Source organism: Halichoerus grypus, chromosome 4 (assembly GCF_964656455.1).
Source record: "Halichoerus grypus chromosome 4, mHalGry1.hap1.1, whole genome shotgun sequence".
NCBI classification, from domain to species: domain Eukaryota; kingdom Metazoa; phylum Chordata; class Mammalia; order Carnivora; family Phocidae; genus Halichoerus; species Halichoerus grypus.
Genome location: NC_135715.1, coordinates 57,572,312 through 57,600,161, shown reverse-complemented (window position 1 = coordinate 57,600,161; position 27,850 = coordinate 57,572,312). Strand labels below are relative to the sequence as shown.

The window sequence follows — 27,850 nt, the reverse complement described above, 5'->3', positions numbered from 1 at the left end:
TAAATTCTCAACCTCTGAATATCTGACTCGCCTAAAGCTCTTACAATATTACTGAACTAAAACCAGGAGCCAGGAATTAAATGCCTTTTTAGACTAGAACTGGTTCCTAGACCAAGTTGTTTATGGGTTTGTGAAACTAAAAATTCTAACTTCCTAAATTCAGAACTGAATATATATATATATATATATATATATATTTTTTTTTTTTTTTTTTTTTTTTTTTAAGATTTATTTATTTTATAGAGGGCGCACAAGTAGGGAGAGGGGCATAGGGGGAGAGAGAGGGAGGGAGAGAAGCAGACTTTGCATTGAGACTCTGTATTGAGCCCAACATGGGGCCCAATCCTATGACCCCAATATCACAACCTGAGCCAAAATCAAGGAGTCAGGGGGCTCAACCAACTGAGCCACCCAGGCACCCCAAAATTATCTTAGATATTTTAATGGTGGTGGATTCTAAATTATTTCAGACAGGAAGTAACCTTGGAAATCTAAGAATCACCACTGTAACTTGAAATGCCTCATTTGTGAAAGAGACATTCACAGAAAAACAATATATTATGCTCCTTGGAAACTTTAGGGTTAATAATAGCCCTTCCATTAACTACAAAAACATTAGTTTAAATGTATTACACAGCATCTGTCTAGGTTGAGTCTTAGATGTTACTTCAATAGTACCCACGAAGAATATAACTTACTGTAAAAGTTTGTTTTTATTTTTAGAAAAATCTACAATTTTACCCACTGCATATAGTGAACTGAATTTTTAAGAAATACTTTTTTTACATGGATTATCTTAAGATATAAAGAACCAAATAACTCTTTGGTTTTGTTATATGGGAAAAACAACACACAGTCCTTTAGTCAAACAACTTTGTGATATTTATATTCCATTGCACAGATATGGGTTATACAAATTAGTAACACAAGTTATTTCTTAAATTCCAAACATTTTCTAAAATATTATTACAGCAGATGTCTAGGATATTAAAACATCAAGGTGGAAATCATACTCTAAATAGTTAAATATGACTGAAAATACTGCACATTTTAATTAGAGGAAAATTAAAATGTGTACTCAAATGCTCTAACAAACTAAGTAGCAGGGCAGCTAACAACTACTAGTAAGTCACTGTGGTCCATTTTTACGTATGCATATATATGATTATTCTTTAGATAACCCCTCCTCTGGAAAATGCATAATTCAAACGTAAAAATCTGGATAAATGATTTAAAGAAATTTAAATTCTTCCTAACACATAAGATCTATGGTGAAGTGTATCATTATCTATGACTTCATACAACTACTAATTCAAGATAAAAGACACCACACTTGGAAAGAAGAAAAGATTTTTAAAAGGTAATGGTTTTAATTGAATTAATGAGATGAAAAGAGAGTGAAGCCCTGTTTGCTACTTACATGAAAGAAGATCTTAAAAAATAATCACTGCACAAAATACAAAGGGTGGGGTTATGCTGCGATATTAAATTTTTCTCCCGTAATGTTTTTCTTGACTGTTCAAGGACAAATTACAGTTTCCACAGCAAATTTGTTTTCAAAATGCCGAATTGTAACACAATTGCTGACTTCACGTTTCTGAATACCTGTTTGGGAGGGAAAAATTTTTAAATTTCTGGTTCTTTAATAATTCATACTTATCATCATAGTTATTATTAATACATATAAAAATATTTTACTCTATATTCCATGAACTTCTATAGTTGGATTTTTTAACACTGGAGAAGATAATTTTTCTCTGTTGTCTAAACTAAGTATCTTAACAGATCTTAGTAACCAATAATAATGCCACATATAAATTTATGACCTTGAAGGTACTGGAAATATTTCTATCTTGACTGTGATGGTAATTTGTTGAAACTCAGAACTGTACACTAAAGAGGGTGAATTGCATTATATGTATAAGTCTGGCTTTTTTAAAAAAAAAGATCAACTATAAAGGAAATGAAAGGAAATGGGGAGATACTGTCATTCTTGTTTTTCAGGTAAAAAACAAAAAAGTTAAATGATTTGGCAAAGCTACATTACTTATGTCAATGCTCTCAGTTCTTCAGCCAAATCCCCTGCTAATTACCCTGACTGCGACTGTCTTCAATGTGATCCAAAAGGCAAACTCTGTTTAGAACCCAGGCCCCTGAGCACACACCTGCAGAGCTTCTCTAGAGACCGTCTGTACAAGAAGAACTCTTGCACAGTGTGACTGAACCAAAGTGGTGGGATGGAAGGCTGGACTGGGTGACTACATGCAAAGTAAGATAACAGCATCTCAGGGCATTGACACTTCACATTCACCTAATTCTCTATCTGAAAAGAGTGGATTTAGAAATTTAGAGGATTCTCTGGAAATCTAGAAATATTACATAGTGATACAGTATGGTTTTACTTTCTTACTCGTGGCAAGCATATTGAGAACAATACCGGCTTACATCTAAATCTAGTTCAATACAATGAAGTGAAACAACAAACTTTTCTGCCAGGATTTTAATGGTAAAAAGTATTACCTCTGATGGTTTCTCTGCGTTGCAGTTTGTAAGTTTCCTTGTCATGGCACAGTCGGTAAATAAAGAAACCCAGGTGATCGACGTTTTCAATGCGATCAGTGATAACCATGTGTTCGTGAATCAGATAGGACTGAGGCAAATAGGTTCCAGCCTACATTTGGAAGATATATTATATGAATACCTCAAAGCATACACTGAACAGATGAGGAAAGGCATGGAAGAGAGGTTGGCAAACTACTGCCCAACATCTGTTTTCATTAATAAAATTGTATTGCAGTACAGTCATGCCCATCTGTTTACATACAATCCATGAGTTGAATGGTTTGCAACATAGATCTTATTTCTTGAAAGCCTACTATTTATTATCAGGCCCGTTAGGAAAACTTAGATACTAATTTAAGAGATTGTATATTTTATTTCAAAATATAAAATAAGGAAAAAACCCAAAACCATGGGTCTTAATTCCTCTTCATAAAACTCTTGGCTGTATTTCCAGTAAGGTGGGCACTTATAGGGCTAATATCTCAACTGGGAATTCTAAGATGCTTTAGCAGCATTATTAGTAAGAAATATTTGAACAGGGGCGCCTGGGTGGCTCAGTCGGTTAAGCATCTGCCTTCGGCTCAGGTCATGACCCCAGGGTCCTGGGATCTCTGCTCAGTGGGAAGCCTGCTTCTCCCTCTCCCCCTCCGCCTGCCGCTTCCCTTGCTTGTGCGCTCTCTGTGTCAAATAAATAAAATCTTTAAAATATTTGAACATCAGGGGGCGCCTGGGTGGCTCAGTCGTTAAACGTCTGCCTTCGGCTCAGGTCATGATCCCAGGGTCCTGGGATCGAGTCCCACATCGGGCTCTCTGCTCCGCAGGGAGCCTGCTTCTCCCTCTGCCTCTGTCTCTCATGAATAAATAAAATCTTTAAAAAAATAAAATATTTGAACATCTTATACCTTTATGTTAATAAGTAACTCCAGCAGGTTTCTTGGTGGCATAACAATGGAAGTGTTCAGTGGAATCACATAGCACTTATCCAGATTAAGATCTAAATAGGCTGTGAGTTTCTAGAAAGAGAAAGATACATTTTCATTAGATTAATATTTGTAACACAGGCAGCACCTGGAGTTTTAAGAAGAATTTGTACAATTAAAATGGGTTGGCTTCAGAATACGTAAATCACTTGCATTTAACAAATGAAGTATTTGGTGGGATAGGAACAGAAGGTAGTAATGAGAGGAAAAATTACTGCTGCTAGTAAACAAAATTCTTATCAGGGGTTTGCTTCTATAAATGATTATCAATAAACTATTAAAATTAACTGCAAATAGTCTATCATCTGATTGAGATAGTCCGTTCTCTCACTTTTAAGCCCTAACACCCTCCAACGTATCCATCTGTTACATGTAAAAATTTAATTTCTCTCCTATGCATCTAGAATGGTACTAGTTACTACCATCCTTAGAAAAACTGAAATAAGAGTCAATTAAATGATTTTCTGTGTTCTTGTGGTTCAGATGGGAGACTATGGTTAGTGAAAGACTGTCTCATAGGATGGCTTTGAGGATTAAAATGAGTTAAATCAAACCATGTGAACACTTAGATTTCTAAGAGCTCAGTGTTAGTTATTACCTACTATTTGCTTTGGATAGGCTTATTATCTTGAAGTACATAATTTTTTAAACTACTTTATAAACATTCATCAGATGTATTTATCAGGCATGAAATACTTGCAAAGCTAACTTCAGTGATATGCCCGAATGTTCCAACTGGCCAACTTACATACAGGTGCAAAATCCACAGATAATATGTAAACTTCTAATTTCAGAATCCTGGCTTAAGAAAACAAAACATTCTTAGGACAAAAATTATTGGGGCGATTTAAATATCAACTAGATATTAAATAATACTATATTATCATGTTCATTTTCTTAGATGTAATAGTGATATAGGAGTTACGTAGAAGAGACAACAGTTCAAATATGCAGGGGTCAAGTGTCAAATAGGAGAAAAAGAAATTAAGAAAATATGGTAAAATTTTGGAAGTAGGTGGAGGATTTGTGACAGTCACTATTTTCTCACTTCATCTTTCCTGCCTTGCATAACAATATTGAATCCTAGAGGGAAATGTAGAATGAGAACTTAAAAACTGATTAACGAAATGATGCAGAATGAAAAAGCCACACAGAAATAGGACCATGAATCACCTCTTATCTAAGAACACAGGGCGTGTAAGAAATAGTACCGATTTACTAACAAAGGAACAGAAGCCAGAAGGTGAGCCCAACATCAAATGCTGGACAGTTTATAAGGCAGAAGAAATCAGCAAATACTGAAATTAAAAATGTAAAAAGCTTCAATTAAAGAAGTTGCATTTTTTTTTTTCTTTTTACAGTTCCAGGCACCTGGCTCACCTTGTTAAAGTCATGAACAATGTTGGCAGGATCACTATCTGCAAATTCTGGGACAGGTACACTGATGAATTCAACCTCTTCTTCCTCAAAGATCTTAATATTTTCCTCAATTGTCTGGTAGCGAGCAGCCGGGGCATCTGCAGAAGGCTCGTTTAAGATGACATCATCTTTGATATACTTTATTCCACAGTAGTACACGTCATCAGGCTATAGAGAGTTTAAACACTATTTCAGCAATTCAGTGGGAGACAGGTCCTTAAATGTAAGCATTACTTAAGCTGCCACTGCTATCTAAATAGCATTTTGCTTGCAAACTCTTCCTTTTAGATGACAAGTCAGACAGTTTAATTACAGAGTTAACATATTCCTTAAAATGGGGTTTTGAAGTATTTTGAAAAAATGGTTTCAGAAGGAGAAAAGCAGCTCATTTTTTCCTTTACTTTTTACAGTCGACAAAAATAGAATTTAAAGCAATTATTCATCTGGTGACAAGTAAATCTGAAGAAATACATAGGCCTATTTCTACCTGTAGGCATTATTTTTATAAAAGAATATATTCAGAAATGAATAATGTTTTTTTCTGAAAGATGCTTTTAAGACTTTTTGATGTGGTTCACTGATTAAATGATTTTTCTCTTGTTAGCCAAAAAAGGGATAGTTTTTCTGTAATTTTTACAGGAATACTAGTTGTGATTTTTTCCTTTAAATATATTACAATCAAATGGAAAACAGCAGATTACAGCAACCATAATAAAGATTGTTTTTTAAAAGCATACATCAAGGGCTACGAGTATATAACAAAACATTAAGGCAAAGATATTATTTCTGGATGGTGGAATTACAAATTGTTTTTTTATGTATCAAATACATTTCTTGTAAAAAAACTGCATTAAAAAAGATGACTAGTGGGGAGCCTGGGTGGCTTAGTCAGTTGGACGTCTGCCTTAGGCTCAGGTCATGATCTCAGGGTCCTGGGATTGAGTCCCGTGCCAGGCTCCCTGCTCTGCAGGGAGTCAGCTTCTCCCTCTGCCCCTTCCCCTGCTCATACTCTCTCTCTCTGTCTCAAATAAATAAAATATTTATTTAAAAAAAAAAAGATGACTAGTATTTCAGTAATGTCTATCAACAAGCAAATGAGCATGAAATGTATATTTCCTCTGACAGAATATTTCATTATTTTAATAAAATCTATTTGTCAACAGTTTCTCCAAATTTTAAAATGTTAAAAAAATAATAAACCTACTAAATTATTGTCAAGAGAAGTATATCACAAAACAGAGATCATAAATCATGATTTTCATCAGAAGAAAAATCCATCTTAGCCCACTGGGATTACGGATTACTATTAAACACTCTTAAGTTATAAAATGACGTTCATCCCAAATTACTTCAACATCACTGCTGAAGTTACACAATCCTTAAAGAGAAACCAATGGCTGGGAAAGAGGCAGAGAGACATGGTGCCAGTGAACTCGGTGTCCAGGAGTAAAGGCAAATTGTAGATGAGTCCAAACTGGCTATCAAGTTAAGAGTCCATCAAGATGACAACATTTGATGTTGTCTGATGTTATTTATTCAATTGGCCAATTAATAATACTGTTAACTTAGCTACTTGTTAGAGTAGGAAAATGAAGGTTAGTCAATTTTGAAAAATCATCCAATAATCCATCCTCTTTAGTCAGCAACATTTCAAAACAACATTATTCTGCTTTTAGTGCTGTCCAATAGGCTCAGCAAACTTATGTGCAGATTTTTAAACACAACTTTAAAATAGGACCACCACCCTGGCCAAAGGCCATGGACAAAAAATGCAGGCTTAGAACAAATTTGGGCCAATTTTCTAATATGCATGAAGGAAAGGGCCAAAAAGTCCTTAGCATTTTTCCACTTACTTGAAGTGCAAAATATTTGTACAGGTATGCTCCTCCTAGAATGACACCTGCAAGCATAAATGCTAGTCCAAAGCACATGCACCAACACCAGGCTCTTCTTTGGCCAACTGGTACCACTTCATCTGGGTCCTAAAATATGAAAAAAGACCAACAACGGTCAATATTATATCTCCCGTCAGAACCACAGAAAGGATTCAAAGAAGCCTAAAAAGGATTATCATTTTATAAACAAAGATAATAAAGACCAATGGACTCAGGTCTCTAATCAAAATTAACCCAGGAATTATTAAGTGGTGGTGCCGGGATTCACCACAATGTCTCTTCTTGAGCTGAGCCATCAATCTCTTAGGAGAGTTTTGCCTTCTTCTCTCAACACCTTTGCTACTCATACCCCCAGAACAGTAACATACTACATAATTTCTATTTTCTGTGCACAACTTTGGTGATGAAGAGATCTCCTAACATTTAAAAATTCAGAAAAGGCCACAACACAACTTTGTCAGGCAATATTACGGTGCTGAGCCTTATATACAACCTCAGTGTATATTACATCATATTATAAAATTATGTTATTAGCCTGCTACAGGTAGTTCATTATTTCATAGCAGGTATCAAACCACTCCTAACAATACACAAGAAAAAGTAACAGGAAAATAAGGGACAGAACAAATAATATGAAACAAATTCTTTAAACAATTGGAGTCTTGAAATAATCCTATAATTTTACTGCCCAACCCTAAAAAACACATCCCAGTTTGACAAAGGTCTTCATTTTTAAGATAGAAGCAATAGAAAAATGAGGAAAGATTAAACAGGAAAAAAACCTTGTAAAGTCAAGAGACATACAATTAGTTAGAATTTTGATTTTGATCCACTCCAGGAAATAATTTAGCCTTAGAATGTCAAATGGGGTCACAATATTCAGTCCTTTAAATACTCCCATTGCCCTTCTAACTCACACTACTCTGTCACTTCAGATTTACATCTCATTTCTGATTTGTACCCAGTATCACATCAAAGAGCTGACAAATGAGATTAGCTGCTCCTGTTATCTAACTCATGGCTCAAGATATATTGTACAGACAGGAAAAGAAAGGCTCCAATTGACTTGAAAACAACGTAATAAAAGATGTTCTAGTTAGTAGTATATATGTACAGCCTCTCAAGTATAGGACTCTGATCTTTGCTTGGAAAACTCAATATAGGATGTATTAAGGGAGAATCGCTTCTTGGCCTTCTGACTAAGATCAAGTGTAGTATTAAGGGAGAAAGTAGATTTGATCCACACCTCTACAGATAAATAGGATATAAATAAAAAGGAAGAAAACTTGTATCAACAATGCTGGATATGGTTGAAGCAAGAATACAGTTACGAAAGAATGAAAGCTAAGGTTACATTTTCAATGCTAAGATGAGGAATTTCAACTTGATACTACTGAGAAAAAGCCCAATCCCAGATGTCTCAAACAGCCAAGAACACTTTAGAGCTAGACAGTGTGCGACTAGGTTAACTGAGGTTTTAAACATAGAATTTAATACTGTAGAACAAATGCCTTTTAACTTAATGATTGGATCAGACACTGTGAGGGCATTTACACTTGGCTGTAGTAGGTGATCTTGCCAATGTACTGTACACGTACTTAAGACAAGGGTACTACAAAGCAGTATGTAAAAAGAATAAGCCTAGAGTAATTTATCAAGTCATCTAAGACATTCCATCTTTAAACAGAAAGTTACAAGAATTCCATGGAGTCATAAAGTCGTAGTAATACGAAACTTGAATGATTAAAGTCTAGTATTTTGCTTGAGCCCTTGTCTGATATAAATACGTAAGGAGATAAGAAACAGTTCCTAGCATAATTAATTTTAGGGTGGAGGCAGGGTGGGGGGGATGGAGATGACAGATGGAAACAGTCATTTCCAAACATTTGGTATCAGCTGCTGAGACAGTCAAATGTGCGTACAACACCCACCCTGTTTGGCAGACTCCCTTCTCTAGTAGCACATAAATGAATATCCAAAGACCATAGGCAGACACTTATAAAAAAAAAAAAAAAATGCAGCCCCAACTGTCAAATTGATGCAAGTTTTCAGGCCTTTTAATATGTCATTTTTAACTGGTCAGCAAATTTCAAGAACAAATTATAAAATGTCTACTATGTGCCAAGAGCTGTGCTATACACATATACTGGTACACAGCCCCTGCCAAGAAAGAGATCATTCAGATCAGCCTGGAAAATAAATACACAAAGAGAACATGAACATGATATGGACTCTTAACAGAAGAATGTAGAGCACAGAAAAAGGGATAGTGTTTGGAGTAGGTCTCCCAGAGGAGAAAATACTAGAGTGGAATGTTGAAGGACAAATGCTCATTACCCACACAGAAGAGAGAGTTAAAGGGCATTATACTGAAGGCAAAGAATGGATAAAATCATGGAACCAGAATGCATGACATCTCCAAGGGCCACATGTGCTATGGCTGGCTTGCCCAATATGTGGGGAGGGTACAAGAAATAAAAATGGGAGAGTTAACTGGGGCAGATCACAAAGGGCCTTTATATACCATGCTACGGAGTTCAAATTCTCATGTTTATATACCACGCTACAGAGTTCAAATTCTCATGTTCATTCAAAAATCACACTTCTGGACAATGACAATTTAAAAAATTAAATTTCTCTAAGAATTTAATTTATAAAATGCTTCACTTATCTACAGGTCATTTGTTTGGCACTTCAACAATATGAACCATGGCTTAAGAATCAGAAACTAAGTCTTCAAATGACCACATTATAGACCCAAGTCCATGCACCACAGTCATGTACTTCCTACTTCCTAAAAGAGCTATCAGAGCTCCAAAATCTATCTAATCTCTTTTTTTCTCAATTTCTAGTGATCATTTCCTACCTTGCATTAGAATAATTCACATACATATTTTCTCTCTCCCTATTAGGCTATAAGGTTCTTGGGACTATCCATTCTTATTTATTTTGCATTACTGGTAGCTCCAAGCCAAGCTTAGTACTTGGTTGGCACTCAACAAATATTTGATGAGTGAAATTTAGATTTGTTTTTAAAGCTTGGTTACTTATTTTTTTTAATGACCCATAAAAGTTACATCAACGGCCAGCATGATAATGAGGGGTGGGGGCAACGTAAGAATTCACAACACACAACAGAGAGCGGCTATTCAGCAAGGAACAGCAGCCCTAAGTAGCCCAGTTCAACATTTGTTAGGGACCTGTTACTGGCAATATACAGTGCAAGATCCAGTGGGAAATCCAAATGTGATTAAGGCATGGCTCATGTCTTAAGTAATTTACAGTCAAAATTAACATTATTCATGACAGACAATGACATACCGTATTACAATCTGACTCATGGAGAAAGCATTAAAATAAATATATTGAAGACAAAAAAGTTTTTAATCTAAGTGATTTATTAAAAGTGTATTTTAAATGATTAACACTGGAAAGAGTAAGCTTAAAGAAAAGGCCACATATATAAGATTTAAGAAGAAAAGCCCCATGACCATCTCAAAATATGTCAAATATGCATTTGACAAACTCCCAACTCCCATTCATAATAAAATCTCTTTGCAGGGCGCCTGGGTGGCTCAGTTGGTTAAGCGACTGCCTTAGCCTCAGGTCATGATCCTGGAGTTCCAGGATCGAGTCCCGCATTGGGCTCCCTGCTCAGCGGGGAGTCTGCTTCTCCCTCTCCCGCTCCCCCACTCTTGTGCTCTCTCTCTCTCTCAAATAAATAAATAAAATCTTAAAAAAAAATCTCTTTGCAAACTGGAAAGAAGTGGAACTCTAATATGAATAAGGGTAATAATGATCAAAAACCTATAGCAAACCTCACACTTAATGGGGGAACTTCAGACTTATAACATTAACCTTTCAAGTCAGGAATTATGAGGGTTGCCCACTAAAACGGACTCTGTTTCCATCCAACATTATACTAGAGATCCTACCTAGTACACAAGTGACAAGCACAAGAACAGATATAAAGATTACAAAGGAGAATGCAAAACTATCATTATGTGTAAATGGTATCACTGTCTAGAAAATCTGAGAAAGTAAAGTTCAGCAAGATTGCTGAAGATCAGTAATTAAAAATCAACTGAGGGGCGCCTGGGTGGCTCAGTCGTTAAGCGTCTGCCTTTGGCTCAGGTCATGATCCCAGGTGGGATCGAGCCCCGCATCGGGCTCCCTGCTCGGTGGGAAGCCTGCTTCTCCCTCTCCCGCTCCCCCTGCTTGTGTTCCCTCTCTCACTGCTTCTCTCTCTATCAAATAATAAAATCTTTAAAAAAAATAAAATAAAATAAATTAAAAAAAAATCAACCGAGTTCCTATTATAGCAGGCAACAAGAAAAGTCTAATACCAAGTTCTAGGGAAAGTGTGGAGCAATGGGAATTGAGAACTTTCATACAGCTGGCAGGAGTTGGTACAACTGCTTGGAGAACAATTTGGCAGTATCTAATTCCACACACACACACACACACACACACACACACACACACACACACCCCCTATGACCCAGCAATTCCATTTCTAGGAATGTAGCCCTAGATCAAGTTTTATACATGTACATAAAGAAAAAGGTCCAATAATGATTACTGCAGAATGGTCAATAAGAAAAAAATTAGAAATAACTTACATGTCCATCAAGTGGAGAATAAAGTATTATAGGTTCATATAATAATAATTAAAATGAAATCAACTAGCATAGTTGATTTTAAGATGTCAGAAATGTAATGCCAAATTACAAAATGAAAAGGCAAGTTAGGTATTACCAGTATATGATATTTAAGACTTTAAAAAACGTATCAAATGGTGTATGCTTGATTATTTCATAACTAAAGGACAACAACAAAAATCAACAACAACAAAAAAGGAAAATCACTCTTGAACAAGGGCTTCGTTGCCAGCGTGTATGAGTTTTCCTGGCCTAATTTAAAACAAGTCACGGACACATTTCCTCCCCTTGCACCGCAATAAAACTGGTGCACCTTAAATTATGCTGATAAGGTAAAAGAGCTCCCACAGGTGCTGTACAATTATCATCTCATTAATCTTCCTAAAACTTCAAGTTTTTACCCCAGTTTATAAATGAAGACACTGACGCACACACTGGCCTATAATCACCCCTTTACAGTAGTATGGAAAGACACAGGTTTTGGAAGCATTCTTGCTCTCTCACTGCACGAATTTCTGGTTCAAATCAATCTTATCATCATATGATAAAGTAAAATTACTTAACCGATTATATTTTAAGCAAAATGAAGGATAAATTCTGTTCTGGTACTTCAATTAGTTAAGAATTAGGTCGCCTCTGTCAGTTCCCTAAGAGGCTTCAGTAAATGTGCTTCCATTATCAACTTAACTTAGACAAAATGCAAGGGTTTTCAGATAATTTTGATTCTGTTCCTATACTAACAAATCAGTTCACATCCTCAGGCACTTCTATTTGAGCCTTTTTTATTATAGGATATATGAAAACACATTTCTTCCAAAGCTCTCAGATATACTATTATGCAATTATTATAGCGAATGCAATCACAAAGCTTTCGGAACCAGAATATTAAAGAGGAAAACATCTCTTAGGGTTAAAAATTATATTAGCAAAGAAAGAGAGAGAGAGAGAGAGAGAGAGGAAGGGAGGAAGAAGGGAGGGGAGGAGGGGAAGACAGACAGTATAAAAATGCTTTAAGTATAAAAACGAGACAAATATAGAAAAGAATCAATACAATTTATTCAATTCAAAGTAGCATGAACTACTGAACCTTCAGAAACAGATTTAGTAATTTAGGAACATGTTCATTTTTTTAAAATCAAGGTTTATTCTTTTTTTTTTTAATTTTTTTTTTTTAAGATTTTATTTCTTTGACAAAGAGAGACACAGCGGGAGAGGGAACACAAGCAGGGGGATTGGGAGAGGGAGAAGCAGGCTTCCCGCAGAGCAGGGAGCCCGATGCGGGGCTCGATCCCAGGACCCTGAGATCATGACCTGAGCTGAAGGCAGTCGCTTAACGACTGAGCCACCCAGGCGCCCCGAAATATGTACATTTTTAAAACACATTTGGTAATATGGATAAACATGGAGATGCACAGGCCAGCTGCCCATGGATGTGTCTGGCCTATATACTATTTTCCAAACTCTAGAATTAGCTGGCAACATTAAAAAAAAATCTAATGATTCAAATTTTTTTTTCTTTTTCTTTTTTTTTTTTTTTTTAAAGATTCCATTTATTTATTTGAGACAGAGAGAATGAGAGAGAGAGCACGTGAGAGGGGGGAGGGTCAGAGGGAGAAGCAGGCTCCTCGCTGAGCAGGGAGCCCGATGCGGGACTCGATCCAGGGACTCCAGGATCATGACCTGAGCCGAAGGCAGTCGCTTAACCAACTGAGCCACCCAGGCGCCCTCAAATTTTTTTTTCTTAAAGATTTTCATTTATTTAGTTGTCAGAGAGAGAGAGCACAAGCAGGGGGAAGAGCAGCAGAGACAGAAGCAGGTTTCCCGCTGAGCAGGGAGCCCGATACAGACTCAATCCCAGGACCCTGGGATCATGACCTGAGCCGAAGGCAGACCCTTAACCGACTGAGCCACCCAAGTGCCCCGCCCAAATGATTCAAATTTTTACAAATGAGAATCAATGTTCTAGTTTTCTCAACTCCTCATAAATTTTTCTCCCCAGTTGAAGACCAAATGTACCAAATTCTTTTCTACTGTGTTGCTTACTTTTGAACTTTCATCTTCATTTCCTGCTATGACTGGGTATACTTCCTTCTGAGAACCTAATTTTATAAAACAACCAGTCTAACCGTTCCCCGTATAAAGGATTTTGACATCTGAGTTTCAGACTGGATTAATATTCTGAATAAAAAACCTTAATGCTTTAAATGACGCAACAGGCATTCTCTTACGAACATCAAATCCGAATATGGATGGCATCAGCTAGCCAAAAGTGGTGACAGAGAAGAAGTGGAAATGGACAAGCCCAGAGAAAACCATGGGCCAAGAGCTACAGGAATCCAACACCTTTTCCAGACAACTCCCAGTTCCCAGAAAAGATAAAAAGAGCAAGAATGACAGAAGGCTACTTGGTTATAATACCATCTATATTCCGGAAAAGGTAAACTACACAAAGACAAAACAGGGATGGAGTGAGAGCCAGAACTACAAAGTGGTATCAAAAAAGAACATTTGGGGTGAGGAAAATATTCTGCATCTTGTCTGTGATGATTACACAACTACATTTGTCAAAATTAACACAATAATACACCTAAAAGGGCTGAATTTTCAGTACGTAAATAATACTTCAGTAAAATCAAATTCCTCTCTTTTCCCAATTTACGAGCAACAGGACAGTTTTTCCCTCAGACCCAAGTAAATGATACTAAAGAAGCTGGAGAAGATAGGAGAAGACAAACTGAAAAGACTGACAGCAAATGAAAAATGTCAGAATTTTGGAGGATGGGAAAAAGGTGGAGAAGTTTAACTTCTCTGTCTCAACTATGTCATCCTAAACATGGATTAATAATAGCACCTACTCACAGGGTTGTTGTAGGAACATGTAAAACATGAGAAACATTGCTTGGTACACAGTAAACAGTAAGTGCTCAATAGATGATAGTTATTATTATCCCACCACCATGTGATTTAGCTGAGAAAGTAAGCTGAAACAAGTATCCACTGGGGTTGAAGCCAATAAAAAGCAATCTACAACAGAATCCTGGAAAGGCCAACTGAAAAAGATTTATAGTACTGGAGAGGGAAATTAAATCACTTCGTGTATCAGTAAGAATTTTAAAGTAACAAACCTTGGTTATCATTTAAGATCTATTTAAAATTTTTCCAAAATGCTTTCCTAGCTATATTCTTAGAACCACAAAAGTTATGTAGGCAATGGCCCCAACAGATTACTATTATGCAGAATACCAGTGCTCTCCATTTACTGTTGGTACATGTTCTATCCACCTGACTTATACATTAGCTTTCTTTCCCAACTATGGAGGCATCAAAAAGACATGATCCAGCGACCTGTTCATTATTAATATCATTGATTATCAAATATATATTCTGCTATATGTAAAAACACAAGATCTATGGCTAAAAAGCTAAAATCTATAAAGACATCAAACATTTGTTGACATTTTGTCTTGTTCATTTAAATCAGTATCTGAGTTATGCTTTCTCATTTTACTTTTCAAATAAGATCGCTACTATATCTCAACTATGGTGAGAAAGTCCACATGACAACTGTTGTGTCCAGCACACAAAAAGGAAGCAGTTTTCCAAGTGCTGGGCATTATATGGATAATAAAGTTACTGCATTATTTTCTACTTGGACTAAAGAGAGGTTAAAAACTGAGAAACTGGGGTGCCTGGCTGGCTCAGTTGGTGGGGCGTGTGACTCTTGATCCTGGGGTTGTAGGTTCAAGCCCCACGTTGGGTGTAGAGATTACTTAAAATAATATTAAATAAAAAGTGAGAAATCAATAGTAAATACAATGTCTACAAAACAGATTTTTCATTAATGTGTTTTGTGAACAAATTCTACAATACACAAGCTGCAATAAACAAAAAGAAATGAAAATTTTAAGCCATTGCATAATAATTTAACTATTCTGAAAAATTACGAGACCTGAACCAAATTATTGGCATTAAATAAAATTGGCACAGGCCTAGGTTAAAAAAAAAAAAAATAGGTCAGAACTAAAAAAAAAGAAAGAAATCTGGCTATAAATGCTTTTTGTGCTGGATCACAATTTAATCACTTTATATCATCAGGGACAAGCAGAGTATCTAACACAAAGCAGAATGTTAATATAGGAATACCTTAAACATTCTCTATTCTTTTTTCTATATATCTTAAAGATAGCCATTATTCTTCAAGGTGTTTATTCAATCTACACTGAAGAGAACTTTCTATTTTAGGAAGTGAAATTTCAGGAGATTTTCTTCCTGCCTTTTTTTTTTTTTTTTTTAAATAGGCTCCACGCCCAATGTGGGGCTTGAACTCAGGAACCTGAGATCAAGAGTCCCGTGCTCTACCAACTAAGCCAGCCAGGTGCCCCAGATTTTCAAACTTATATTGGTGAGAGCTAAAGGTATTGGGTAGTCAAGAGCATTATATACAACTGCTATTTATTGTTAATCATAGCCTTTACGAGAGAGCAATAAAGTGGTCAAGATAGATTTCTTCTGCCACTGGCTGAATTATGAGTTCCTATTGTTACTAATAAGAATATCAACTGTTTTCTTAAAATTTGAAGTGTGATAGGAATGTTCTACTCTATATAATTCATTTTAAAATTAAGTGTCAAGATGAGAGGAGAAAAAAAGCAAACTTGTTCTGGAATCATTTTTGTGTAAATCCTGGATTTTAACATCATTCAACAAGATAATTACATTCATATTCAAATATGAGTAATTCCATTTAAAATGCAGAACTCTTGATAAAAAATTCCAAGTATATTCTTCTAAAAGCGTAAAATAATTTAAATGTGAAAAGTGGTATTTTCTGTCCAAGTTTAGAATTTTTAAAGTTAGACAAAATGACTACTAGAAAAAATTCGTTTTTTTTTTTTAAAGATTTTATTTATTTGAGAGAGAGAGAGAGCGAGCACATGAGAGGGGGGGAGGGTCAGAGGGAGAAGCAGACTCCCCGCTGAGCAGGGAGCCCGATGCGGGACTCGATCCCAGGACTCCAGAATCATGACCTGAGCCGAAGGCAGTCGCTTAACCAACTGAGCCACCCAGGCGCCCAAATTCCAGTTCTTGAGATCAGAGATATCTGTCTATCCTGAACATGTAAAAAGTGCTTTGAACCTATGCCTAGCACCAACGACATGCACAATCCATAGTCAGTAGTCATTGGATCTTGCTCCCTTTTTTCACCACTCCCCAGGCTCTTGGATCCAGGGGCGTTGTGTTCTTGTGACATTTAAGTTGGTTGCGATTAATTGGGTCTACACAATTGGTTGGTCTCTCTCAGTTCTAATGGGTGCTACTTGAAGGCTGGGATGCTTAGTAATTTTTAAATTCCTAATAAAGCGTTTGCCCATGAAATGGGTGCCTCTGAATATGTGATCAGTATAGTTTTAAGAAAAGATCTACTATGGAAGGACCATGAAAGGACATTTAGTGCAACACATCGTTTTATAGATTAAATATAATGAGACCCAGAGAAGTTAAGTAAAATTATTTGTGTAGTAACTCAGAACTAGTAAGGCCTGAATATCCTCTCACTCCATGTACATCTTAGGGAAGGAAAAGCATGGGCTATTATGTCCACCACCTGACTAAATAACAGCTTATGCAAATTAACTCTGATAGTAAGTGAAGTGAGACCATGTCACAATAGGGTAATACTCATATCCAATCAGAAATGATGTAGCCTGAGTTCTGCTATGAGTTGACCTGAATTGAGCCACACTCATGCTAAGCACTATGTGTTAACTATTACAACAGTAGTGTTATTATTATGTTTAAAAAATTAGGGGCGCCTGGGTGGCTCAGTCGGTTAAGAGGTTGCCTTTGGCTCGGGTCATGATTCCAGGGTCCTGGGATCGAGCCCCATGTCAGGCTCCCTGCTCAGCGGGGAGTCTCCTTCTCCCTCTGCCTCTGCCTCTCCCCCCGTTTGTGCTCTCTCTCTGTCAAATAAAGAAATAAAATCTTAAAAAAATAAAGTTATATGCACACAAAGCAAAAACAACAAAGGAAAATAACTCAGGCTTATAAGCATATAGGCATTTGAAAATAAATAGAAAAGTCAAGGTATTAATTACAAAAATGAAACCTAAGTAGAATAACAAAGCCACAAAGCAAAATTACAAAGTTGGTAGTGATTGTCTCTAAAATAACTCATGAAGGAGACAGTTTTGGTACTTTAAAGAGGGACACCAGAAGATGCTTCATGTATCTTTTTAGGCCATCCTGTATGACCTTGAAACTAGTGCTAATATGGGGTGCCTGGAGGGCTCAGATGGAAAGTCATGCGACTCTTGATCTTAGGGTCATGAGTTCGAGCCCCACACTGGGTGTAGCGATTACTTAAATAAATAAACATAAAAAAAAAAACCTAGTGCAATAGTAATAATGCAGGCAATAATGGTTTCCATTAATAGCTATTATCCAAGTCCATTTTTAATGTGAAAGGAAATATTCCAATAAATCTTTATAAAGCTATGAAGGCAGAATATTTAGAAGTCCTATGATTGATTTTCAGTTAAATGGTCATGTTTACTTCTTCCTGAAAGCTCGATAGAGTAATAATAAAGGGGTAAACAAATAAATTCATTTTAAGCCCAAGAATGGAAATGAATGACCTCAAACAAACTACATCAATAAAATTTTGAGAGCCAGAAGCATAAAGAAAAAAATCTTAAGCTTCTACAGGGGGAAAAAAATGGTCACGTACAAAGAACCAGGAATCAGAATGGCATCAGACCAGAAGATAATGAAGTAATGCCATCGAAATGCTGAAAGAAAATTACAGCTAACCTAGAATTTTATACCCAAATCAATTACCAATTAAATGTGAGGATAGAGTAAAGATTCTCAGACATGCAAGGTTTTTAAAAAAAATTGATCTGATACTTTTTCTCAGATTCATAAAACTGCAGATCCAACCCAGGATAAAGACAAAGCCAATTCAATTCCAGGATGACAATTATTATCGGGCATTTGGATAGCAATATGCCTAGATTACAACCAGTCTGGATGGTAAGATTGAAGAATGACAAATGGAATACTGCCAAGAAAAATACAAAACTTGGTAAGTTACCTAATAAGTTTGTAAATACGCAAAGGCAATTATACTGCTGTCAGAGTCTGAGGATGAATTAGCAATAAACAGAAAATTAAGCAACCCTCCTTGGCCCAAGAAACAATTATTAAATCCAGGGAAAATAAAGAGTTTTTGTATGAGAAACAACTTAAGTTTATTAAGTTATACTACATTACTCAGGTGTAAATAATGTTTATATCAATTACAATAAAAGTACGGAATATCAATTTAACCAGAAATTACTATATACCTTAAGACAGAATATGTTTGTAATGTTAATATATAGAAAAGGCTAAATATTCACTTTCCATATTAGGAAGCCAGTAGGTGAGATCTAAAATTGCAAAAAATACAAACAAAACAAAAACCAACAACAGCAGCATAAGCAAGTATGTAGAGTGTAAGTTTTCCAAACGTGGTCCAGGGACACCCTTTTCGGACTTATACAAGGTTAAAAGTATTCTCAGAATAAAACTAAGACACTGTTTTTTCATTCTCATTCTCTGACTAGTATAAAGTTTTCCCAGAAGCTGAATGTGTGATAACACAACAGGCCGACCACAGAAGCTGATGGGAGAATCAGCTATTATTAATAGTCTTCTACTAAGCTATTCAGTAGAGTGTTACAAAAATAAGTGTTACCCTTACTCTTCTTAAAAATTTCTGGTTATTTGGAAAATTTTAGTATTCATAAAAATGCCATTTACGGTAATGTTATAGGTTTATTATTGCTATTTTAAATTAATAGTCAATTTCTAATATAGTAAATATCAATAACCTACATAAATCAAAAGTTCTTTGGGATCCTCAACAATTTTTAAGAGTACTGAGTGGGGGTCCTGAGACCAGAAAGTTTGAGAACCACTGATTTATAGAAATGCGGAGCTAGAATCATCATATATGGCTAGGCAGATTTTTCTGAGTACAAGGATGCCAGGCCAAGGAGATGAACAGAGCCAGAATCCAGTCTGTACTGTGCTCACCAAAACCGCAGAGGGCACCCTTTTTTATTCTGCAGAAAGCCTAGAAGCTAGAGTGAACCCAACTGCCTCAAATTAATCTTCAAAGATAGAAATTAGATTAGTGGTTGCCTCTAAGGGGAGAAGAGGACAGACACTAAAAGGACATGAGAACTTTCTGAGTTGATAGCAATGTTCTATCTTGACTGGGTTGTGATTCAGGTGCATATATTTAAAATTATATAACTGTACACTCAAAATCTGCATTGTACTGTATATAATTATGGTACAATTTTTAAAAAGTGGGTTCCTCTATGATAGGGCAGGAATATTTGCATTTTAACACTAAGTATTATTTGGTAAAACCTAAAATTAAATTTACAAAATTCTCTCAACATCCTTTATGTAATGGAGAAATACCCACTTTTACATGAAAAAGGATACAACTACTGCATGCTAAGGGTTTTACGTTACAGGAAGGAATCCTCACCAGAATACCTTGTAGAGGGTGATTTAACAACAGTATTGTTATGTAACATAGGGATAAACAATAATAGTAACAGAATATTCCAAAACTAGAGTGATGAGAGGGAAAGATGGGACTTTATTATAATAGATGGGGATAATGGAAACGCATTAACATTTAACTAGTTTCTATGCATCAGGCACTGGGAATTTCATCCCAACAATACTCTAGGGCTGCTGCCACCAGACTATTTTGCAAACGAGGGAACTGAGCCATGGGGAAGTTTCCTGACTTGTCCAAGTTACCAGACACAGGTTACAACATTAACCTTTGCCAGCAGGATCTCACCCTATCTGAAAGTGGCTTTAGGTTTGCAGCACTGGTCTATAAAAAAACCAGAAATTAAGAACTGCTCTGCTTCACTAACTTTACTTCTATCTTTAAATCTTCACTTCTAGAAATTTTTAAAATAAGTTTACTTAAAACAAGTGACATCTGCAAAGCTAAATCAAAGCCAACAGGAAAACTAGAAAGATGCTACATTTGGTCTCACATCACATGGCTGTTTAACAATCTGAGGAATGCCAAACCCTGTGACAGTTGTAGTTGTAAGTAATAGTGATAACAGCAGCTAATGTCTCTTCTTCTTCTTTTTTTTTTTAAAAAGAGAGCAGGGTGGTGGGATGGGGCAGGGGGAAAGGAGAGAATCTTAAGCAGGCTCCACGGCCAGCACCTGACGAGGGCTTGGTCTCACTGTCCTGAGATCATGACCTGAGCCCAAATCCAGAGTCAGTGGTTTAATGGACTAAGCCACCCAGGTGCCCCTAATGTCTATCGAGTCTTATTCTCACGCTATTCCAGGCATGGTGATAAACTTTTTACAGATTATCATAGTCCCCATTTTGCTGAAGGAGAAACTGAGACAGAGAGTTGAAGTAACTTACCCCACATATCACAGTAAGTGGTAGAGATAGGATTTAAACCCTGAAGTATTAAGTGCATAGTCTTGAGTTCTCAGTAAGTAGACAGTATTGCTTCCTGAACTTTCCCCCCTCTATTGAGTGAGGAGAGTGGGGTAAAAGGGAGAAACTGGTTTATTTTCCCCAACCATTTAAAAATGTAAAGATAATTTTTAGCTCATGGGCCATACAAAACCAGGCAGCAGGCCACATTTGCACACATGGGCCATAATTTGCCAACCGGACTCTTCACTGTAAAGGAGACTGAAACAGTGGCCCACGTCAGGCTGTCAGTATTCTTGCCTTGCTTGAAATTCTTGTATAAATTAGTTGTGAATATTTAAAACTCAAGTTTCAAATAAAAACCCTGATCCTAGCTTGCCTTTAAAGATTGGAAAACCAAACAACCCTGGGTCCCCCCCCCCTTTTTTTTTTAATGAAAATGAAGAATATTCTAAATTGTTTAATAGGTAAAAAGCCCACCTTCACTAGTTCTGCTTGGGCCCAGGAAGGATGGAGTTTGCGATCTCTGCTTAAGATGTCTAGCATTGCCCTGGCTAACACTGACGGCCTGCTTAGGAAATGTTTTTCCTAGCACTAAGATGAAAGCAAGGAAAAAATGAATTGAAGGAGAAAGTTATAAATTGAAAGATAAAAACATATAGAGTAGTGTATACAGAACAGAACTACTACAAACGTGGGCTGAGAAAATGAATTTTAAGAAATACAGACACAGACTGATTCTAGAAATCATTTTTCCCAGCACTAAAGCTGGGTCTTCTTTTGGATGCTGCAGTGATCCAAGGAATTACTTAACAATGTAACTTACCTTTTTGGTTTTTTTCTTAAATAATTTTAAACATGATAATCATATTTAAGGCAGAGAAAACAATTCAAGATTTAAGCTTTATTCTTAACACATTCTGCAAAAACAAATTTTCAAAAATAATTTTGGCATTAAAACAAACTTTCAAATATACAAAAACCCATCAAAACTTAATTTCTTAAAGTATGAAAATCAACTATGTCAACAAGTTTATGCAAATATTTTAAAATCTCCAAGTATTGCATATCTAACACCGTAATTAGTGTCAATTTCCCAAAATAAATTCCCTATTTAACTCAAAATGTTCAGTATTTATAAATTAGGCAAATTTTATTTCAACATTAATTTCTCTTCTGATACATATACACATATACATTAGCTCTAAGTCATATAATTACTACTGGAAGCTCATTAATACTAAAAGATAAAACATTAAATGAAAAATTAGAATATCCCTATCATAAAAATAATTTCCTCATTTCTGTAACTCAGGATTAAAATTCTTCTACTTAAGAATAAAGTATGTGTAGTTCACTCTACACTGAACATTCTAAAGTGTATGTTCATTCTTACTTGATTTTCCCCCAAATGGTAAAATTATAGAAATACTTCATAAGGTTCTTTCTTCCCCTCAAATCAATTAAAGAGCTTTAAAGAAATCGCAACTGTTGAAAATAATTTTGTTCATTCAATTGTTGGTAACATTTAAAAAGAGGATTATATTATAGCTATCTTTAAAGCTATTAAGAAAATGTATCATAAATACTAATTAAAGAATAATCACATTAAATGATTTTTTAATGATGTTCTTAGGTCATATCTGTAATAAAATTTCTAATTTTCAACTTTCACCCATCTACCTCGTAAAAACATTCACTGTTAAGGTTTATGCAAAGAAAATAAGACAGCCAGGGAATAACTTTATACATAAGCTTCTTGAAAAACTAGCTCCAGTGTTAATATTTTCTACATCCTTTGGACAAAAACCACCTCGTTGAGAAATTCGGAACTGTCAAATCCTTTAACAGGCAGTAGTTATGTATGACCTAAAAAAATTCTTTGATGGCAAAGTCCTTAACTCCTTCAGTCTAAGTTCTAATAAAAATTGCCAAGTTTACCTAAAAGTTTAGGAGGATGAATTCATCAATATTGTATTTGAAAAGACAAATATTTTCTGGATCTTCCTCTACTGACACTATGGTATGAAAGCAGTCGAAGTTGCTTTAGTTATAATCTCAATTCAGAAAGTATTTCCTTTTGGAAAAAAAATGCCTTTTAAATACACACCCTAGACAGAACAAGAGAACAAGAGAAATAAAATGTCCCAGAATTACTACTTACTACATTTTTCGATGAATATTTAAAGCAAGTCAAGCTTTAGTAACATATAATGAAAACTTTATAAGCTAAATAATCAACTTAAGCCTGTGCCATGTGTTCTAAGAGAGACTTCTGGTTAAAAAAAATACTTATATTCATTTAAACCTCTTACATGGCAGAGCTGAATGCCACAACATCTCACGGGCTTATGATTTTGCTAATAATATACTGGCTTCTGTTTAGTCCAAACAATGTTTAAGATGACACCGTGAAGCCCCAGGCTGGAAACCTGTCCTCCAAAGGTGCAACATGCAACCTCGTCCAACCTTTGTCCACCCTCTGCAGCAGCCAACCCGCTGCACGGATACCGGTGGGGCGGGGGTCCGGGCCTGCCAAGTCACGTGGTATGCAGCAGCGGCGGGGGCGTCAATTAATTTATCCCCAGTACTAAACCCTCACACTTCAGCTATCAATACCTTCATGGAGAACCTGAATGCAGTTAACTGTGAAGTTTTTACTGGCCACTGTTTACAAACACTAAATTACACAACTAGGTAATGATACGTACTTTAAAAAGAACCAAGCTCCCAAATCCCTTCTCTGAAGGTCAACACAAATCAGTAAACCTCATCGTGTATTTTATGTTCCTCCTTATCCCCAACCCTCCCCAAAAACACCACCAAAACGCTAAATTACCAAACCCATCAGTCAGCATATATATAAATATATGCATACAGGAAATACCAGAAAGTTCAAAGAACTAGGGTCCAAAGAGCCATGCTCTAATGGGTAACTCAGAACTTAACTGGGTTAGTAGTCCTGCACTTTTCTCCCCACTTCCATCCTGCCCCATCTTCTCTCCTACGCAAGCACTTTCCTTTTCTCAACCTTTTACGTCTACAACTATGATGCAGGGTCGAGGAGGGGCAACACTATTTTTTGGCAGTACAGTTTGGAGGGATATCTATGAAGCAAATTTAAGCTTTTTGAGCCCTGATACTGGGAAAGGTGTTTCACAATTAGGCATTACCAAAAAAAAAAAAAAAAAAAAAAAAGAGGTGTTAACAACTATTGCTCTAAAGTGAGGTAACCCAAAATAAAAATTTGGTTTTATTACGTAATACCTTGGTCCATTTCTTTTCTCTTTGACCCACTGCTACTTAATAGGAAGAACAATGTAACATGCTAAATAAACATGGGGAAGAAACGGAACAGTCTGGTTAAGATGAGGAAGTAACTGTTATTTTTCACAATTAAAACAATTTAATTCCTGACAAATATAATTATGTAATCCTAACAGCTTCAGAGAATTTTAAAACTGGAAGAGTCCTTACAGACCATGTGGTCCTCTCATTTTTACAGATAAACTAAAAACTTAAGCCCAAGATCAAGCAGTTATGTAATGACAAAACAGGGACTTCTGACTCAGTCCATTAGGGTATTTTCTTTGATATTTGCACATAAATAACAGCTTTCCAAAGGAAAAAATTTTAGACACAAACATAAATGAATTGCTACCTGTAACATAAAACATGCATATAATTTCACGTTCACCTATTAAAAAAAAACAGAGGTCCTACTCTTTGCTATTTCTGTATCTCTGAGCTTTGTGCCAGTTGGGACAGGCAGAGGAAGGTGAAAAATTAAGGGGAAAATGCAGGAAAAGAAGAGTAAATAGCAAGCTAGTTGAGATCATCAATAGACATGACTGTTGGAGTTGAGAGCTACTGAAAGGCAAGACTGAAAAACAGGGCAATGGAACCGCTTTCAGAGGGTTCTCAACCTGCAATGAGAAAAGAGCTAAAGAAATAGCAAGAGACAGGAGCAACACTGAAGTACTGGAATGGGTGTTACATAAGACAGCTGACTGGAGTGATCAGCATTCTTGGTGGTAGACAGAGACCAGAATTCTTTGGCAGATTCTAAGGTAGTAGAATCTGCATTTTTAAACCAGAATCCAAGCTGACACCAGGGCAGGTGACCCTGAAAAAGTGTACATTTTGAGAAATAAACATCATTTGGATATTGTGGTCCAGAAGGGTTTAAAGGTACTAAAAATTTCTTCTTCAGGAGTTCTGGTCCATAACTAGCTTTACTTGATTCTCTCAACCAACCAGGCAGGCAAGGATAAGCCCCAGGCAAACACACGAAGGCTGATTCTGTGCAGAATCCAGGCAAACTCGGTGGTTACCATAAAGTCACCCCAAGGAGCTACAGCACATTATGTAATCACAGCCCAAGCGCAGATGAAGCGATCAGAAGTTCTTTCACAATATCTGTTATTAAGCAAAGTCTTCATTTACCGTTAAGTGACCGATTATTAGGATTCTACTTTTGATGTAGAGCAATATTTTGTCACTCACTGAAGAAAAGAAGTCTTTGAGCTTATAGCTAGAAAAAGAATGTCATTTTTTTTTTTAATCTGCCTATTCACCCATGACTGCTGCGTGGTTACAAAGGAATACTCTGCCCTCAGAGCTTAGTTCCAGTATTTTTATTTGGGTATGGGATCTAAAAAAACAGAAACAGAAAATGCACAGAGCTACGAATGGTTACTTTTTCACAGCTGCTGTGACCACAAAATTTGAGTATGGTGAAACTGTGAGAAATTCTGAGAATCTGAAAACGGAGTTAATGTTTCAGGAATGACAGAAAATGTCAAAAGTCAGATTTACAGCTGCCTAGCAAATTAATTCTGACTTTTATCCAGAGTTCCAAATCTCCTTCAATACAGATCAAGAGAAAAGCCCTCTGAAGTGACATCATCCGATGCTTTCTCCCTCTTTTTTAAAGGGAAGGAATTACATTTATTTACAGGTTTTTTAAAAGATATATAATAGGATTAATTTCTATATGTATCTGAGATTGTTATGACAGGGCACTTGACAATCTATTTTAGGTACAATGAATGTTAGATAAACATAGAGCTAAGATAATAATTTGCTACTGGAATTATCCTCTGTGCATTCCAGACATTTTCTTTTAAGACCAAGACTGTTTGCGATGGATTCAGAAAAACAATACCAATACCAAAACTCTTAATCCTTTTAGGGAATCCTTTTATCTCACTGTTCCTATTTCAAGGCAAGGCAGTCATTTAAAAATCAACCCTTGGTTTTGTTTTTAACTAGAACATTTCCAAAAAATAAGTACAGGCACGTCCAAATTAACATTACAATCTCAAATTTTTTAATAGTATATTAGTGCCATATTTTTCAACCGTAATTTTCATTAAACCGTAGTTAAAAAAAAAAACACTTATTGCTCACACCTGCACACAATTATTGGGTTTTTTGAAGTTAGAAAACTTAGGTTTACCCTACTGATAACAGATCTTGAAAAAATGCTAAGGAAAAAGGAAGTTGTGCAACATAAAGAACTTCTTACAGTTAATTTCTACAGGATTGAATGTTTGCAGCCTAAAGATCTCGTAGAAAACAGGCTATGAGGCTTTCCTTTTTAACTCCTGAGACAATTACAATCGTATTCTAAATAAATTATTATTGTAATCCGCTAAAAGTTAGCACAATTATAGTTCCACTTCTGATTTTTAATTAGGACTAAAAAGAGGGATTTTGTAAAAAGAAAGGAGAATTTTACAAGGGACGTGAACGAGTTTCTCCCGTTTAGTTTCACTTAGCGTTAAGGGGTCCTCATAAATATGCTTATATAATTTAAAAACCAGTCGTGGGTTTTATACTAACATCTAAACAGTAATTACTGATCTTTACGGGGAATATTTGTTTTAATTATAAAATCAACAGCCAAAGCCTATTCTGAACAGATCTTCACCTCACTTTCTCCCCTCAACCGCTCCTCAGCCCCCTCTCCAGACCCCAATGTGAAGTTCACCTGCCAATACCGAAGGGCCGTGGAAAAGGAGGTAAAGAAAATGCTTTTAAAATTAAGAGGCTTGCAGCAGCTGGTCTTAGTCCCAGTGCTGTTCAGCCTAGAAACGAAAGTAGGAAGCAACGGAGGTTCAGGCTTGGAATGATGTCAGCCATTTTAGGCACATTTATACCGGGAGGAAGTGCCAAACTCTGTTGTTGTTTTTGTTGTTTTGCACGTCGCCGCCGGTCTCCAGGTGGAACGAACCCAGTCCCGACCCCACGCACATTCCCCCGACTGCACAACGACCGTGAATTCGGCACAATTCTTCGATCCCTCTCTCCAGGCCTCCCAAGCCCCCGATCCTGCACACGCACTTTCTTACAAAGGAGAAGCTGCGGCCGGACAAAAAAGAGCAGCAGCCCCAGAAGGACAGCCCGGCTCTCCCGGGGACCCTCGCCCGTGCTCTGAGCCTCCTCAGCGCGCAGAGCCGCCTCCGGCCCCGCGCAGCCCTGCCGGCCGGGCCGAGCGCCCACTCCCCCGACCTCCCCGGCCCGCGGACCTTGCAGTCTACCGCGACGGCATCGGGGGGGATGATGAGTGCCTCCTCGCCGCACTTGGACTCGTCCTTCTTGGCCTCCTTCTGGGCCAGAGCCGAGTTGAACGTCACCTTCACCATGGCGCGGCCTGGGGCGCCCTCGGAGGGCGGCGGCGGGCTCGAGGCGGGGGCTGCGGGCTCCTGGCTGCGGCTGCAGCCTCCTCGGCCGGCCTCCGGGCGCGGCTCAGCTACGCCTGAGCAGGGGCGAGCGGCTCCGCGGCGGCTGAGGCGGCTACTGCGGCACCGCTCCCGCAGCCTCGCAGCTCCCGGGCGAGGGCGGA

At 36.9% G+C, this 27,850-nt stretch overlaps 1 protein-coding gene across 1 annotated transcript; it reads right to left on the bottom strand.

The window, feature by feature from the left end:
- Window positions 1–859: 859 nt before the first annotated feature.
- On the bottom strand, window positions 860–27,850 carry ITM2B (integral membrane protein 2B). Its single transcript, XM_036079394.2, has 6 exons — window positions 27,534–27,850; window positions 6,815–6,943; window positions 4,923–5,129; window positions 3,465–3,575; window positions 2,521–2,671; window positions 860–1,605 (listed from the first exon to the last, which is right to left on the bottom strand). The coding sequence occupies exons 1-6, from the start codon at window positions 27,648–27,650 to the stop codon at window positions 1,520–1,522; spliced, it is 801 nt and encodes a 266-aa protein (XP_035935287.1). The 5' UTR covers window positions 27,651–27,850; the 3' UTR covers window positions 860–1,519.